This window comes from Eucyclogobius newberryi, unplaced genomic scaffold (genome assembly GCF_026437365.1).
Source record: "Eucyclogobius newberryi isolate DKJ021-1_F unplaced genomic scaffold, fEucNew1.0.hap1 SCAF_3, whole genome shotgun sequence".
NCBI lineage: Eukaryota > Metazoa > Chordata > Actinopteri > Gobiiformes > Gobiidae > Eucyclogobius > Eucyclogobius newberryi.
The window spans coordinates 21972215-21990221 of record NW_027315945.1 but is presented as its reverse complement, the minus strand read 5'-3'; the positions used below and the strand labels follow the sequence as shown (position 1 = coordinate 21990221).

General features: G+C 38.1%; 1 protein-coding gene across 1 annotated transcript; it reads left to right on the top strand.

Moving 5' to 3' along the window:
- The first annotated feature begins 12253 nt into the window (after nucleotides 1–12253).
- Nucleotides 12254–16427, top strand: tmem147 (transmembrane protein 147). The gene is made up of 9 exons (XM_072460444.1): nucleotides 12254–12330; nucleotides 12700–12798; nucleotides 14445–14514; nucleotides 14803–14868; nucleotides 14954–15090; nucleotides 15179–15263; nucleotides 15332–15453; nucleotides 15840–15969; nucleotides 16015–16427. The coding sequence occupies exons 2-8, from the start codon at nucleotides 12722–12724 to the stop codon at nucleotides 15958–15960; spliced, it is 678 nt and encodes a 225-aa protein (XP_072316545.1). The 5' UTR covers nucleotides 12254–12330; nucleotides 12700–12721; the 3' UTR covers nucleotides 15961–15969; nucleotides 16015–16427.
- Nucleotides 16428–18007: the final 1580 nt, after the last annotated feature.

Below are 18007 nucleotides of genomic sequence, written 5' to 3'. Positions count from 1 at the left end.
ATCGCCTGCTCATTCAAAAAAGGGGGTCAAACAACAAAGTGCATGCAAATAAATGCCCACCCATGCTGTTTGTTTTCCTAGAAATAAATTGTCAGACATGATGCCAAATAAATGCGATATACGGTATGTAGCAATAGTGTTGCACCGTAAGCAGTGGTTAGTAGAGTACCCCTAAACTCACATGTTAGGCAGAAACACTATATGTAGTGTATTTATAACTATAGTAGTATAGTGGTGGGCAATATTGCCAAACAAATCTATCTAATATCTCTATTAAAAAAATAAAACAAAAATTTGGGGATAATCCCGGAAACAATAACAGAATGTAACACAAACAACAGAAATGGGTTAAAACATGTCTTTAAACATGCGGTGGCGTGCGGTCAGGTCAAGCAATGATTGACCAATAAAATATAAAAAAATTACCGTGTGTTAGAACTATATATAAATTGTTTTGCCTGTGTTTGTAGCTAAGGCTCTGTTCACATTTCTAATGATTAGACGTTAGTTAGAATTTAACAAAATAAAATGCTTATTTGTGTAATGAATTGGTCGGTGAAGTAATCTTACTCAAGCAATTCAGCATCTAGATCGGAATGGGAGTTTAGCTCAATAGGAAAGGCATTTGCACGGTGGTCGAGTGCTTAAGCACACGTATGCCAGGCTCCAAGTGCAGCCGGCCGCAGTATCGCGAGTTTGATTACCGACTCTGACAATTTACTGCATGTCCTCCCTTCTCTCCCATTCCCCATTTCACGCTATTTACCTATCAATAAAGCCTACGGGCACAAAATATATTGAATATAATATCATAAATATTGAACACCCCAAGTCTGCTTGCCCATCCATAAGTCACTGCACATTACAGGTTAAGACTGTAAAATGAATCACAAAAGTGCAGGAATCACCTTATACCCTTATTTCAAAGTCAATAACTTTAATAATAACAACATTTACATAACACAATATCTTACCATTTTTATTGTAGCATTTTTTACTATTAAACAATATACCAGTTTATATACTAGTAACATTCACTTTATCATCTAAATATCTATATCCAGCTCTAGTATCAATCATTTATTTTCTTTTTTTCTTGTTTTATCCAATTTCCAAAAACCTTCAAAACATTCTAAAGTATATAAAATGTACTACAGAACTAAAATCGACACTAAAGCGCTCCCATGTAGCTCATTGGACAACCTGAACACTTCTGAGATTGAGTCTCAGTGCACTAAATGTCTTTCCCCACTCGTTGCCTCATTTCTGGTTGTACTGTCATAAGGGTCAAAAAGCAAAGAGACAGTAACAGTAAACGTAGAAAACTACCATTTTGAAATAATCATCTCAATCAATATAATATATCAATATAGAATAAAATGAGGAAATGTTGCAACCTAAATCAAAGTCACTACATTATAGCAAAAGATTTTGTGAATTTTTACTCTCAACCATTAGCATCTGGATCATTTTAGTGATCTTGTAAAAAACTTGTAATGCATCACTGCCCTTAATCTAATCAGACTCAAGCGCTCAGCTCCACTGGGTCTTATAACTTCTATTGGCCCACAGCCAGGATGACCCTCCCACCTCCCTTGTGATGGCACAGTTGACCAATCAAAGGGTCCAGAGTCCGTAGAGGCCACCTATCACCTCGATTATCAGAAATGGCCATTATGGCTCATTACAATGGAGTGTGCTCACAACGTCCACAAACAAGAGCCATCAACAAGGCTGGGCCCTCACAGCTGCATTACAAAAATACAGTTCTTCAAGTCTTACTCTGTGTCATCGCAATTCTTCACACAAAAGTTTAGTGTAGTGGATCTGTGAGTTTCTTGTTTTATGAATGTATTAGATACAGTTGCAACAAGAGTAAATGTTGCTATGCAGCAGCAGCAGCTCTGCTCCTTCTGGCCAATGTGTGCCACATCTAAGGGCCAAAGTTAGTTTGCTTTCCTACACAGAGCCCCTAAAAGGAAAAAGGAAAGAATAGGTAGGTTCAACGGAAATAACTTCATTATAAGCAATGACGGCCTAACACATACATGTACTGGTTAGGCGTAGAACAAATAACACGGGTAATAGTCCAGTCCAATGTGAGTCATGGGCACAGTTAGTTATTTGACAATCAGGAACAGTGAGTTAGTATTGTAGTACCGCAGCATTTACCACTTCAGTCTCACTGTAAGAAGGTCCGGGGTTCTATTCCCACGTGACGCTGGGCCTTTTGTATGTTCTTCCCATGCCTGTCCTTTGGACACTCCAGGTTCTCTTACCATTTAAGACATGTGGACCCTGAAAATAACATACCAAATTCCAGTGGTTGAATAAATAAAACATAATGCACATACAATTATGAACTGTGTGCTACCTGTTTGCAGAACTAATCAAATGCAATGCACTGTTATTTATCGTGCCATGGTCGCATGGAATGCATTGCCTGTTTTTTTGTTGCTCGAAAATAACAAAAAGTTATTTCAAAAAAAGTTAAGGCTTTTCCTTTTTACACAAAAAATGCGCTTTAAGGATAGAGTCAAGATTTGATTATAATTATGGTAATGATAGTGGTAGTATAATTCATCATAATATTATGTTATTGTTATTTTTCTGTTTTAATGAATGAGTTGTTTGTTGGTGTTACATATACATACATACATACATACATACATATATATATACATACATACATATATATATATATATATATATATATATATATATATATATATATATATATATATATATATATATGTGGGTGTGGGTGTGGGTGTGTATATACATTATATATATATATATATATATATATATATATATGTATGTATGTATGTATGTATATATATATGTATATATATATATATATATATATATATATATATATATATATATATATATATATATATATATATATGAGTGTGAGTGTGTGTCTGTGTATAGGGGTGGGTGGGGTATACATAGAAATGTATGCAATGAATTTGAGGAGACCCCAAGAAGAATAGCAACTGGTTTGCAAGAGCTAATGGGATCTTAATAAACTAAACTAAACTATACCAGCATTAGTGAAAAATGTTTTTCCCTTCTTTGTTTCTTTTTTTTATAATTTAGCTGTTCCCACTTTCAGGTGTCTCCACTGTGAATTGACCATTGTTTTGCTCCACCTGTCATATTACTGTGACTGGAGTGGCCTTGGGGGGTTTAGTGTCTTATCCAAGGACACAACAACAGAAGGGTGTTTAGAGCATCTGCTCCAAATAGTCTTGTAAAATTAGGCAATAACTGGCATTGTGTACCTCAGGCTGGGTTTATTCAACTGTAGAGCCATCTATGATACATGAAAATAGACCATGTTAATGCACAAACACTGTAGGGAAAAACAATGCTTAGAGAGAAGACAGGAGGACGCGACAGACAGGAAGGACAATGAGACAGCCACTGCATGTCGTGACTGCAACTGACACACCCTCCTCCCACTGTAGGACATATAACGTACTATATTTGTCTAAATAGTCACTGGTCAAATAAAAACAAAACAAAAACTTAAATTTACCACCACACTCAAGATAAAAACAACTACAATTAAGTGGGTGTTCATTACTTGAAACCGTCCACTTGTACATTTTATACTTAAATGTTTCAAAATCAGTTAACTATATTTTGTTTTAAATTCATCCTCACTTTTACAATGAACAATATTACCAAACTCTATTGAAATAAAAGTTGCTTACTCTGGACTGCTTCCATGTCGTGGCCCTACAGCACAATGCAGGAAGTCCTCTGTGCATGTAGTCAGATGTTTATCAGCCTCAGTCTGTTCTCTATACCGTCATCGTCGTACTACAGGAGTGTTTAGCCTCTAGATGTAACAATGGAACAAGCAAACAGCTAGACAATACAAGAGACTAAAAAACTTAACTGAGCCAAAACAATGTTGACAGTAGACTAGGCCTTGGTGTCCATTTTCTGGACTTCCTTTTTATTCATCTAAATCCCAATAGTAAAGTAAAATGAGTGTGAACAGTGTCAAACTACAATGGAAGGCGATGAAATGAAATTCATTTATTGACATTTCCTCTACAGTTTCAAACCAGTTTTATGCAATTATGATTATAATATCGATCGAAGTTTATTATACATTATGACAAAAGTTTTTTTCCCCTCTGTTGTATTAAAGTATTTCAAACTCAATTTTGATACTAGCCAATATACACAACTCTTAATATTAATTTCTGTACCACAATAAAAAAAAAACTTTTTTTTAGACATTTTCAGCACAAAATGAAATAATAAAGTGCTTTATTTGTTAAACATTGTGGTCTCAAAATAGTTCTGATAAAGCTCCAAATAATTTTGAAACTGTTCAAAGTCAAATGTTGTTCTGTTAATCAACAACACTAGTTCTAGAATCGATTAGTATCTGATTTCTGATATTTTTGACAGCCTACTGTAGTTAGCTTTTCCACTAGTATTAGTAGTTTGCCGTCAGTTTGATTAGAATTATTTTGTGAATTGAACAATTTTACTTTATTTTAAACCCGCAGAACTAACGGTTTATGTGTTCAAATTGGGCGAATATGTTGTAATTGTCACTTTTATACATATATTATCTTCTTTTATCACTATTAATGATAATACTGTGTTTAGAATAAGGTGATGCAGGGACACCCTTGTTGCTCAAGTGTCAAAGTGCACGTGATCAGCAGTATCAGTTCTCGTGTCACGCAGGGGCAGTCACCTTCCTGACTCCTCTGTTACTGAAATAGCAAAGGTCTGGACTCCACACAAAAGCAACATTTCCTTCTATCTTCCTTCAGCCCCTATATTTATCCAGCTTTTATTTACAAGTAGAAAAGCCATTGAGAGTGGCGCCCCGGGGCCATCAAAATCTGTTTTTGCCAACCATTGTTATCCATAAACAACTAATAAACAAGCAATGCGTAACGGTGCATTTGCGTCTGTTTATTATTTACTTTTGCAAGGCGGTCTATTCAGAGACATTCATTTAGCCAGATGTCTGCACCTCGTTATCACAGCTACTCATCTAATCATTTAATAATGTGTTTCCTCCTGAACTCTTTCCTTGAAACATGCCAAAATAACACACTTTCACAGAAAAGCATTTAGAGACACAACTTAGCTACTTAGCTAACTTGAAGATTATTTATACATTATTATTATTATTATTATTATTATTATTATTATTATTATTATTATTATTGTTTTACAGTATTAATTAGTGAGTACCCTAACTAAAACATAGCAAAAGTACAGTATCTACTCAAGTTCCATAATAACATTTTTTCCACATTTAAAAAAAAAAAAAATTAAATGTATGTTTTTATTTCACCATGTAGACGTTATCCAGTAACATCATTTTATTTAATTTAGGAGAGTTTACATGCACTGGGTCGGACTGCTTACACACACAAACGACTCTGTTTATTTGACTCATGGTTTGTTGTTCATGACTGGATAAATTCAGGCCTAAACAATACAGATTGCTGCTGGAACTTGATATTCAACAAAAGTTTCCTTTAAGGATGTTTTTATACATAACACTTACTAAATTGTCACTTACCTAAAAAATAAACTTTTAAGACGTGTGTGAAACTGAATTAAATTTAGTTTTTTAACATACCAATAGTTTCATGTTCTGTTTACTCTTGGTTGGACAAAGGTTTGAATAATTGTGTTTGTACGTTCTCTATATGAATGTTCTCTCTGCAGAGACTGTTCAGGAAGGGCTCCTCTCTGTTTTTAAAATCCACACACCGTCACTAGAATCCTTTCACTGCTCAAATTGGCTGAAAGGAGCTAGCTAATTTAAACTGCTTGATTCTCCATCATCCTGTTTTACAATATTCATTAAAAAGAGTCGTATGATACCACCAAAAGAACCTGATTGTCGTTCTTTTGGTGGTATCATAGCTTTATTTTTCTGAAAAAGCTGAATGAAGAGACATTAAAGGCGCAATGGACGATTTTTCGGCGATTTGAGAACGCAGGCAGAAGTGCGCATGCGCACTCCCCCGTGCGGACTGATACAACACACACGTGCGTTTGTTTATTAGCGCGAAAGATCGCATTGCATCTTTCGTCTCCCGTAGATTTCCGTCTACTTCTGAGTCAGCTCGAACTGTCTTTCTCCGTCTTCATTTTGCCCCGTACACTGAGGGAACTATATTATGATAGATCAATGCACTTAGACACGCGGAAATGTGGGACGAGCCGCAGACCAGCTGCAGGTGAGCGGTAGGTGCATTTTATGATTGATACGTGGCAGGACTAATCGGCAGTCCACGCCACGAAGAAATAAGACTCAGATTTGGGCCAAAAAAATCGTCCATTCAACCTTTAACTTTATGCCACCAATTAAATGCCATTTACAACTTCTAAAACCTCTTCTTTCCTCAATAATTGTTCTACTACACTTATCATTCCACTCATCTGATCCGTCTAACATGCTGATTGCAGCTCATTCTTTTACATTGGACATCGACACACTGCCAGTAAGTCCCTCTACATCTCTTTAGTCTTTTGAAGATACAGATGTGAAGGATGTTGACGTGAGCCTTTGCGTAAATAAAATCAAAGAGTGCATTTGTGACCTAAAACTGGTGAAAAACCTACGTGACTCTTGTTGTGTCTAAACTTTACTGTTTGTTTTCTTTAATTTGAGGTTTTCCTGGCCACTTTGTGCTCCTTAGTGCTACTCTTACCATCATTCAAGTGGTCCACCCACAGCTCACACACACACACACACACGCACACACGCACACACGCACACACGCACACCCACAGCTCACAGACACACACACACACACACACACACGCACACCCACAGCTCACAGACACACACACACACACACACACACGCACACCCACAGCTCACAGACACACACACACACACACAGCCACCCACACACACACACACACACACACACGCACACGCACACACGCACACACGCACACCCACAGCTCACAGACACACACACACACACACACACACACGCACACCCACAGCTCACAGACACACACACACACACACACGCACACCCACAGCTCACAGACACACACACACACACACACAGCCACCCACACACACACACACACACACACACACACACACGCACACGCACACACACACACGCACACGCACACCCACAGCTCACAGACACACACACACACACACAGCCACCCACACACACACACACACACACGCACACCCACACACACACACGCACACCCACAGCTCACAGACACACACACACACAGCCACCCACCCACACACACACACACACACACACACGCACACCCACAGCTCACAGACACACACACACACACACACACACACACAGCCACCCACTGCTGGACATGTGCTCGCTGCCATGCATGCAGGAAGTATCGAGATGGAGTCTGTGGCACAAGCACTTATACTGCTGCTGTTATCAACACTATTACCTCTAATATTAGAAATAAAACTTAATATTAGAAATAAAACTGCTGCTGTTATCAATACGTTTAGCAGTTGTTACCCCTTTTCCTATGTTCAGCCTCAGTTCAGTTTCATGCATCGTGGGCCATGTCTGCCTTAAAATTATGCTTAGGATCCATTTATAACTCATTCCAACACGCTGCGACTGTAAATACAGTAGAGTCTCTAAGCCTAAATCTTGCAGGAAGCAGAGATGATTGTGCTTCTCTGGGGCAGTTGGCTGCAGGCTGTGTCCCTTCCCCCTGGGCTCTCTGTCGGACTGTCTGCCCCTCTACGTGACTGATCCCTGGTCTGTGAGAGTCAGTGCAGGCCGCCCGCTGCTGCAGATAACACTAACAAGCTTCCTGCCATTACGGCTAATTGCCCCACTGCCCGGATCTAAGCAGACACCCAGGACAGGGCGCGACCCAGGAGTGTGTTCCACTAAAACTTTGACGTATTGGACCAAAATATGGGCAGGTAGGCTTCATCTCTCACAGTGTTCACGTGTACAGCTCAACACGATATAGCCTTTCTGAATTTTAGATAATTTAACAATAAGGAAGTGAAAAATGTAGATAAATCTTCTTGGCCCTGAGTTATCCCCTTCAAACTCATGGATGTTCTGTCTACATGCTGTGGCTGATAATTTGAGACTAATGACATTGTTGAGACATAAAGAAAATTAAAAGGAGGATGTTTAGATGTTTCACTGTATGCTATCTGCCCATCAGATGTATATAGAGGCGTTATGTGGCCCCTGGAGAGCCAGCAATGGTCTGTGTCGACATCAAAGAATTCAGCCATTGTCAAGAACATTTACACCCTTTAAAATACTTTTGCTTTTCTATAAGTTAGTGGTGTGTGATTTTACAAACAAATACAAATTGTCACTTTTTAGAAGCAAAATGTTGTCATTCATACAGTTTGATTTCATACAGTTGGTCATAAAATGGATAAAGGTGGCATATAAAACAATGGGAATTGAAAACAATTTAAGATTTGAACTGTTGTTTGTCGTGATGTTTTTCCTGACAATCATTGTCACACAAAAATTTGATATTGTGACATTCCTACAGTACAACGTAGACAAATTGCAAATTATGTGGAGAGAAAAAGTAGTCCGACCTATCAATGTCCGGTTATGTCAGTTGCAATTTGCCTAATCTTATGAAACTAATTGGAAATACAGATTGATCTAAACATGGTCTCTCTGTTTGTGCATGGTTCAAGGTGGAGGAAGCCCGTCAGACTTGGACCAAATGAACGATACAAACGTTTAGAAGATCACAAGTCTCTGTATTGGTCCCATAATGTCGTGTGCTGATGAGGAAAGAGCATCAAAGTGTAGGGGCATCCTGTGGGGGTAGTCCTGGCAAGACAAGGGGCAGGCTGCGAGGGGCATGCGGCGAGGTGGGTGTCCCGGGGCAGGCACCACAGGGTCTGCAGATACTAAACTCAAACCACACACACTGTGAAGTTAAAGGCTTTGGTGTGTCCAGTGTGATCCAGTGTCACTGCCCAGGGGAGAGGCATGGGAGGGGCACACAAACACAGTCATCAAATGCTTAAATGTTTTATCCAAAATATTTTCACTTCACTATATGACAATGACATACATTTGAATGTGAACAGTATATGTTGACTTTCTCCTTATGCATTGGTTGAGTATAATATTATTTTCTTGCAGTTTACTTTTAGTGAAGTGAAGACAGAAACAATGAGGGCTATTGTCTTTACTAGTATGGAACAGCAATTGTATAATTGGAGATGCAGTTTCTACAGTTGAATTATTTTTGGTGGGATACTTTAACATCAACCGACAGTTAAGTTTAAGACAGTTAGATGCACGTTTCAAGATTTTTCTGATTCATTGTCTCATCGAATATTTTATTTGGTGCGTCCGGAAAACCCCCCCAAAACAACTAAATCAGTACCAACTGCCCCTAACAACCCTGATTAATAAAATAAAAAATATTTTTTATTGGCTTGAAAGTCCAGTGAACATGTTCTTCTCTTACTGTTGTTGGTCTTAGTTTTTGGAACCATCTTGACTGAGGATTTTTTGGGATCTTGACCTTTTATTTTGATATTGCTGGTGGTGTGCTGTGGCATTTCAGATGTGGCTGCTTTGGGTTGTAACTGGTTCTTGTTTTGACTTTTTGAAGCCGTGTTCTGTGGTTCTTGTTAGTGCCTCAATTTCAAACTCTACTTTTTCCTGTGGCTTCAATTCCTTAAAGGTTTGTTGAGGAGATTTCCACATTTACAAAGTCCTGCAGTGGTTTTCTTTACATTGACAAAATATTTTGTTTGTTTGTCAACTCCATTTCTCTCTTCTCAAACTCGATTTTCTCTTAATTCCTTTCCTGATCTGTCTTTTTTTTTTTTTTGGCCCTGTCGTTCATCATACATTTTTTCCCCTTCCATCCTCTTTTCAAGCCATGCTCCTCTCACTGTAGGTAGCCCTATGCATTTGTAACTTGCTCCTTTATATCTTTGTAGACCTTATTTTTCCCCCTCATGTACCAACGCCTTTCTTTCGTCTCTTCTAGCCGAGCATTTTGTTTATGACTCTCTCTCTGTTGGTAAACTGTCTCCATGACCAACTCTTCTACTTTCCCCTGCACCTAACTCTCTTTATATGCTCTCATTTGGGCCAATAGCTCCTGCTGTGTCTTCACCAACTCCATTTTCTCCTGGAAAAAGGCTGTTTTGTTCAGGTAGCCGCTGCTCCTCTCTGTTGGCAAGCCTTGATTTTCACTTAAAACTCCCCTAACTCACCCTCTTTATCCATTGGGTGAAACACTCTGTTAAGGTCCTCTTTAATATGGTTGCAATGTCCTGCATTTTGGGTTTGTTTTGAGGAAAATGTTGTATTTAGTGAAGGTTGTCTCAGCTCGTATGGGTCTTGTCACTCGATTGTCATAACAAGTTGTAAAGCCGAGGATATTGCCTCAAAGATTTCTAAGAATTCTTAGCTGTGTCTGGTGTCCTGAAGTTGCCACTGATGTATTCCACAATAACCTCTGGTGGGTGGCTGGTTGGTAACATTAAAAAGACTTTAAAATCCATGAAAATCTTGACTGACAGTACCAAACTCAAAGAGTTTACTGTGAAATTGCAGCGCTTTTATAACTCACTTCATCACTCAGACTCTTCCCCAAGAAACAACAGCATGTGAAAGCAGCTATATAGAAATATATAAATTAAAGTATGATCATTGTTGTTACCCCTTTATTTTATTCAAACTGTTGTAAACACGATCAGTCATCTTCCAATTGGCACGATAAAGTATGTGTGCCCTGAAGCATCAATGGAATTTCCCCATGTGGGACAATAAAGGATTATCTTATCTTATCTTATCTTATTATGCATTGCAATCTACAGTATTCATAAAATCCTTGGAATTTGCAGAAATGTCTCCCTCTTGTGGAAGAAGTAGGTGGAATCTAAAACGTCTTGGAGTTCCTCTTCAGAATTGACCAGTGGGGATATTTTGTAGGGATTTAAAACATTTCCAGTATTATTTATATTCTGTCTTTGTGGTTTTATTGGTGCACTGTTTTTTATTCAGTGTACCAGGCCAGTTTGTGTTTGTTTTAAGCAGCAAATGTTTTGTTAAGGTTTCTCATTACACGTCCAATGATTCCCGGACAGGACTATAGGAAACCTCACTACACACGCACATATATTAAGTTACATTATATTATTATTTGGAGATATTACTCTGACTTGCATTCATTTCCAGGGGAATGGCTTTTTTCTTTTCTTTTTTTTCCAACAATGGCTTTCTTCTTGCTGCTCTTCGTTAAAGGCCAGATTTGTGTAGTGCATTTGTGTAGTCATCCTGTGGACAGATTCCCTGTCCACCTGAGCTGTGGATCTATGCAGCTCCTCCAGAGTTACCGTGGACCTCTGATTAGTGCTCTCCTAGTTCAGCGTGAACATTTTTGATCACTGCAATGTCTCGGTGGGTTTGTAGTAGTGCCCGTAAAATGTTCAAAGTTTTGCAAATCGTTTTATAACCTAACCCTGCTTCGAACGTCTCCTCAACTTTCTCCCCGACCTGTCTGGTGTGTTCCTTGGACTTAATGATGCTGGTTTACTCCACAACATTCTCTTAACAAACTTCACAGAACAGCTTTAGACTTAGAATACACAAAGGTGGACTCTATTGAATCATTAGGTAAACATTCAATCTTTCAGCAATCATAAGGCAACTTCTGAACCTCACAATTGTGTGGAACTTTGTGTTGCTCACAAAAAAAATGCTGATACAATTTATTAAAGTTTGTTTCTGTCATGTCTTTGTGATGTTGTAAAGATGTGTTGTTTTCAAAGAATGCAATATCTCACTAATAACCCATTTAAATCACAAGAAAGCAGAAATATTTTTAACAGAAAGTACTTGTAATTACTTCAATTTAATCAATCATCAGTAATGCCATAAGGACTGTAGCAGTTGATACGATTCAAAGTAACTGTAATCATATTTTTAGTCATTATCTTGAGTGAACGACTCAAAAAGCCTGCACAATTTGTCACTTATTAAACTTACCTTATTAAATTATTAAATCTGACTGATCCCTAATATACCCGAGAACCAGAGCTTCAATGCCAATGTCATAACATGCATTTGGTCTACTGCAGAGGAATATAGGCTGAATCTTTGTTATAATAATTTAACAATCACAAGTTATAATAAATACTCGATGGATAATAAAGAAAGGTAAAGCAGGGGCTTCACCGGAACCATTGTTCAGTTGCTTATGCTCCAAGTCGGAGTCTATTCCGGGCTGGACTTTCCGTCTGTCATTCATTTAGGATTTTTAGACGACGGGCTCTTTTTCTGGATATAAGTAAGGAATGTTTTAATTGCAATGTTTTTTGACACTTTCTCTGCTACCAAGGGACATCAAATATTGCATTTATAGTCGTAGGAATAAAGGACGAGGGCTCTCTTCACCACCAGCCCATACCATACGCGTTTCACATGAGCATAAGTTAGCATTAGCCACAGCACTGTCAACCCGAGCTTTTTTTTTATTGTAAACATAAGTACCGATTCTGACAATGTCGCAGCAAAATTAATGTTTGTGTGTTGCGATTGCCCGATTGTTGAAATTAACCAAATCTAAACAAATTCGTGCCTCAAAATAAATTGGAAAGAGATATGTTTATTAAACCAATTTTTCACTTGTTTTCTGTGTGTTTGTTTCTCTCTACAGCTGAGGTGCCCCATAAAGAGCCATGACGTTATTTCATTTCGGAAACTGCTTTGCCTTGGCCTATTTCCCGTATTTTATAACCTACAAGTGCAGTGGCCTGTAAGTGTGTCTCTAAAATATTATAAACGGAGTAGACTTGCCTACTGTATTTTAGTTGTCTTGAGGAGGATGAAAAGGTTAAATATGTTTAAGAGGGGTCAGCAGTTTGCAGGAGGCTTAATCTACTTAAAACTGTGTCGAGTACTGCCTGTAGAGGGCGCTACAATACAATCTGTACGACAATGCATGTATATGAAGTTATGAATTCCAGGTTCATATCTAAGCTAAAAACATTTTTGTTTAGCATGACTGAAATTATTTTCTTTGCACTCTTAAACTTAAATTCTTAACTTTTTTGTGATGTCTGTGGGTTTTTAATGCATTTTCTTCCTGTTGTGTGAAGTACTTTGAATTGCCTTTTGTATGAATTGTGCTCTACAAATAAACTTGCCAGGTTTGGATTGGCCATCAGTGGTGGCTAGAGTAGTCAAAGATTGTACTCAAGTAGGAGTAATATTACTTCAAAATAATATTACCCAAGTAAAATTACAAAGTAGTGCTCCAAATCTACTTGAGTAATTAAAAAAAATATTTTTGTAAAATGATATACTCCGGTAAATGTATTAGTAACTGAACATAAAATTAAAAGTAAAATATTACATGAATTATGTATTAGATAATGCATTTGGAAGGACAACAATAAAAATTAAAAATGAACGCTCAAAATATGTGATTTTAAAATGGCAGACACTAAAATGAGAGAAACTAAATCACATCTGAAGGTGATTTCCAGGAAACAAAAATGTTCACTTCAAATAATTTGTGATTGTCACATAAAGGTTTTGTCACAATATTTGCCTACTTCATATAACAATTTGTTTATAATAAAAAAAAAAGATTGGATCGAACAGCTGTGGAAACGTGTGCCTTTCCCTCTCTCCTCATAGCGCTTATGATGAGCAAAAACTGACATCAGAGGAGATTGAAACGTTTTGACGGTTTTTATATAATGTAAAACAACCCAGAAATGATGGAGCGAGGGACAGCAATATTCTTAATCTGAGAGTGAAGGTATATGCTGCGCCGATAATCATGATCGATCTGCGGTAACTCACGCGTTTTTAAACAGGTCAGTGATATTGGCCTTTAAAATAAGAACAGAAGCTGCCTCCCATAACTGTGATCATCCTGAAAGAGGAGTGAGCAAAGAGGACAGACCCAGAGTCACACATTGTGTTTTTTGGTTGGTAAAAACAATGAGACAAGATCCCAATTGCCTCAGTTAAATTCTCTACATGTGATTTACATCTTACGTTGTATATAAATCAAATGCTTTGAAACTAGCATTCAAATTAACCTTTATGCCTGCTTTTATATTATGTAAAATCTCAAAACACTTTGCTTATTTAAAACGAAATGTAGTGTAAAACATAGGGATGCCTCAGCTTAGGAAAGGTACATGCAGGGGTGCCCCAGTGCTGAAAAGTTTGAGAACCACTGCCTTAGACCACTGTGCCACTTGCGAGCACACACAGGGCAGACTTGTGCAGACTTTTTAGTATTTGCTCCCCCAAAACTATACCCATTTCTGCAATGCAACACAAACATTGCTCTTAAAATCAATAATGGATCGCACAATACATGTTTTGAGTTTTGAGTATATTTTGCCGATCATTGCCGAGTTAAACTTTGTGTTCTCTCTTCAGGTCAGAGTACAATGCTTTCTGGAGGTGTGTTCAGGCTGGAGCCACCTATCTTTTTGTGCAGCTTTGTAAGGCAAGATAACTCCCTGTTTTTACTTTATATACTGTACAAACGAAAATAATTGATACAGGCCTGCTCAAAATCTTAAGGCCAAGAAAACATAAATGTCACTGCAACCCAATTAAAACAATAGACTGCAGAGGCGAGAGGCGAGCTCCAAAGTCTCTCTAACTTGGAGCACTAAATGTATCTTTAAACAGTTTTTCTTTTGTGTCAAGATTTAGATGTAAGATTTAACAAAGCAATATGTCCTCCACTGTTTCTGCACGCTGTCTCTAAGTACATCTGTATTTGCTTCAGATGTTGTTCTTGGCAACATTTTTTCCAACATGGGAAGGAGGAGCTGGAGTCTATGACTTTGTTGGGGTATGTTTTACATGAGTTATTTTATTTTAGTTTTTCCTCCACTTTTTTTTTGTCATGTGATGTGACATACGTTGTTTGTCTCCAGGAATTTATGAAAGCAACAGTAGATTTGGCCGATCTGCTGGGCCTCCATCTGGTCATGTCCCGTAATGCTGGTAAAGGAGAGTATAAAATCATGGTGGCAGCAATGGGCTGGGCAACTGCTGAACTCATAATGTCCAGGTGATCTGTCTGATTTTAACTTGGTGTTATTTTTGGCATCAAAGCAACGTGACTATCGCACAAATTTACTCTTTTATTGGCTGTTCAGATGCCTTCCTTTGTGGGTTGGCGCCAGAGGCATCGAGTTTGACTGGAAATACATTCAGATGAGCTTTGACTCCAACATTAGCTTGGTGAGTATCTTGTTTAATGCTTAGTCTAGTTCTTATAATGCATTTAAACTGATCTGGAATGCTTTTAGGTCCACTACATCGCAATGGCTGCAGTTGTGTGGATGTTCACCAGATACGACCTCCCTAAAAGCTACAGGCTGCCGGTCACCGTGCTGCTGGCTCTGTGCGTCTACAAGGCCTTTCTCATGGAGTAAGTCGTGCTAATCGGACGCATACCAGAGAGGCCATCATAATTTGTCACTTAACAAGGAATAGAAATGGCATTATTTTCAGTAATATACTTAGTTTCACTTGACTCTCCAAATCCTGTTGTCATTGTCCAAATGTTACAAGAACAGCATTGTCAAGGGTTTTCCATAATGTAATTCCTAACTAGTCAGTCAAACTTTTCAAACCAGGTATTATCTGTGGAAAGAGATGCTCCATACACAATTTACAAATTAAATTTTTGAATGCACAAAGGTTACACACAAATACATTTTTGCGTTTTTTGTCAAGGTTGTACCTGAATATTGGTACTGTGTATTGTCCACAGATTATGCATTATCTGACCTTGTGTGCTGTGTGTGTTTTCAGGTTGTTTGTGCACATTTTCCTGTTGGGCAGCTGGACCGTACTCTTGGTGAAAGCTTTGGTGACTGGTGCCATTTCACTTTGTTCACTCTTTCTATTCGTCACCTTGGTTCACAGTAACTGAAGATAGTAACTTGGCAATGTTATAGGTTTGACATGACATGGCCTATTTCCCCACTACAACAACCATCAGGGAAGATCCTTTATTGCTCAAGGCTGGACTGAGGTTCAATACATTACACATAAATGTGACATAATAGACCAATCGACTGCTCTAAGATGGTTAACTAAGAAACAGTCTTGAGTGACTCCTCAATTTTGACATCTCAATACAAACTGATGCTGTAATGGTTTGGTTTTGTACTACCTTTTTATAAGTATATTATAATCTGTTGTAAAATTAGAGACGGGTAGAGAGATTTCTAACAAATTCAATGGCAGTATTGTGTCTGAAGTTAATCAGACACTCTGTCACGCTTGCCAAGTCTCTGTTAAAAGCATATGGATAAATCATAAATTAACTGACCTGTGCTAAATATTGTCTTTGCAAGTCATTGTGCTGTGTACATTAAACTAACTTTGATAGAATAAGTATCGTATCTTTTGCTGGTGTTTTTTTTCCCCCTCTTTTTGTCTGAGGCTTTTATATTCGACTAAAGGTACTGCTTCTCCCACAAAGCTCAAGTTACATGTCCACAGTGTGAAAGAAGTCAGGGTTCTGTAAAAGAATCTGAGCAGATCGTTGTATGAGGTTTTACAAAAGGAAAAGATAACAATTTAATATTTTTCACCTCTATATCAGTTACCTAATTTCTCTGCCTTTTTATCAATGTCTTTGATATTGTATAGCTGCAGCAATACCTGTACACCACACAAGAGGTTCAAGTAGTGCTGCACAATCTTAATAGCAGGAATCTTCTAGTGCGTCTGTACTGTTACAACTTGTGACTGTGATGCATGATCTTACAGGGCAAGATATTGGAGGCCCTGGGCTAATTGTTATGAGAATGTCTCTGTTTGGGGTCAGAGCTCGGACAAAACAAACCTGTGCGTCCAGTGTGGGGTGGAGGCGTATTCACATATGCAAGGGGGGTGTATCCCATTGTGATCCCTGGTCTGAAAGAGCATGCCCCTTGCATTGATTTCATGTCATCATTGATAAAACTGCCGAATTGTCTTGTCAACTTATGTGGTCCTTTTTAATTTTGTTCAATGTATATAAACGTCTTTACAGTATTAGAAATAGTTTGCGATTTTTCCACATTTGCCCTCTCATGCCCTCTGTCTTTCTCACTCTCCTCTCGGTCTCCCCTTACTTCCCCTATTATCCTCTCTTAGCCAGGTATTACAACTCTCAAAGCTCCCATTGTGATAAGGCCACAATGGTGAGTTGTTGCCTCTGATACACTGTTAACATAGATGGTAGTGACCATACATTCATTTGCAGGGGCGGATCTCTGAGTTTGTTGTAAGGGGGGATGGTGAATGCCTATAAACACTTAAGACATTTCAGGGGCAGTTATTTATGAACTAAGCTTATTATTATTATCAGTAATACAAATATGATATTATTAGGCCTTAGTATTATATTACACATATTTTTTCTTAAGGATTTTTTATTTTATTTTTTAAATAAAAATGCAAATCAAAATGTCTTTCTGAATGATTGGCCACTAATAAGCCTTTCATTTTCATGAAGGCTGTAGCAACCGGTCTTTGTGTTTGTTGGTGTTTTAATCCCTACACAGTTTTGAAAAACGGCAGGGTCTATCCTCCGTTTACTGGTCCACAGAACTTAAGAGTAGGACAGAGGATGGAGAGAACACTAGTGATCTTTTGACCCTAACGACATATAAGGGCCAATCAAAAGAAAATGCGCTGCACTACGAGAATAAAGTAATTAATGAGAAAAAAGTCGTAAATTAACGACAATAAACTCATCATATAACGAGAAAAAAGTCATTCATGAGAAAAAAAAAATCCTTAATAAAAATCCGTGATCAGTTCACTTTCAGTCCCACGGTCAGGACGCACAAGAACGGGCTTGGGTGAGTTGACAGTTTAGAACTACATAAAAGCCTGAAATAGATGTTAAAGTGTTTCCTGGCCTTTAAAACGATGTCTTACGTGTGTTTATTACAAGACAAGACACTGCGTTTAGCGGCACCTTT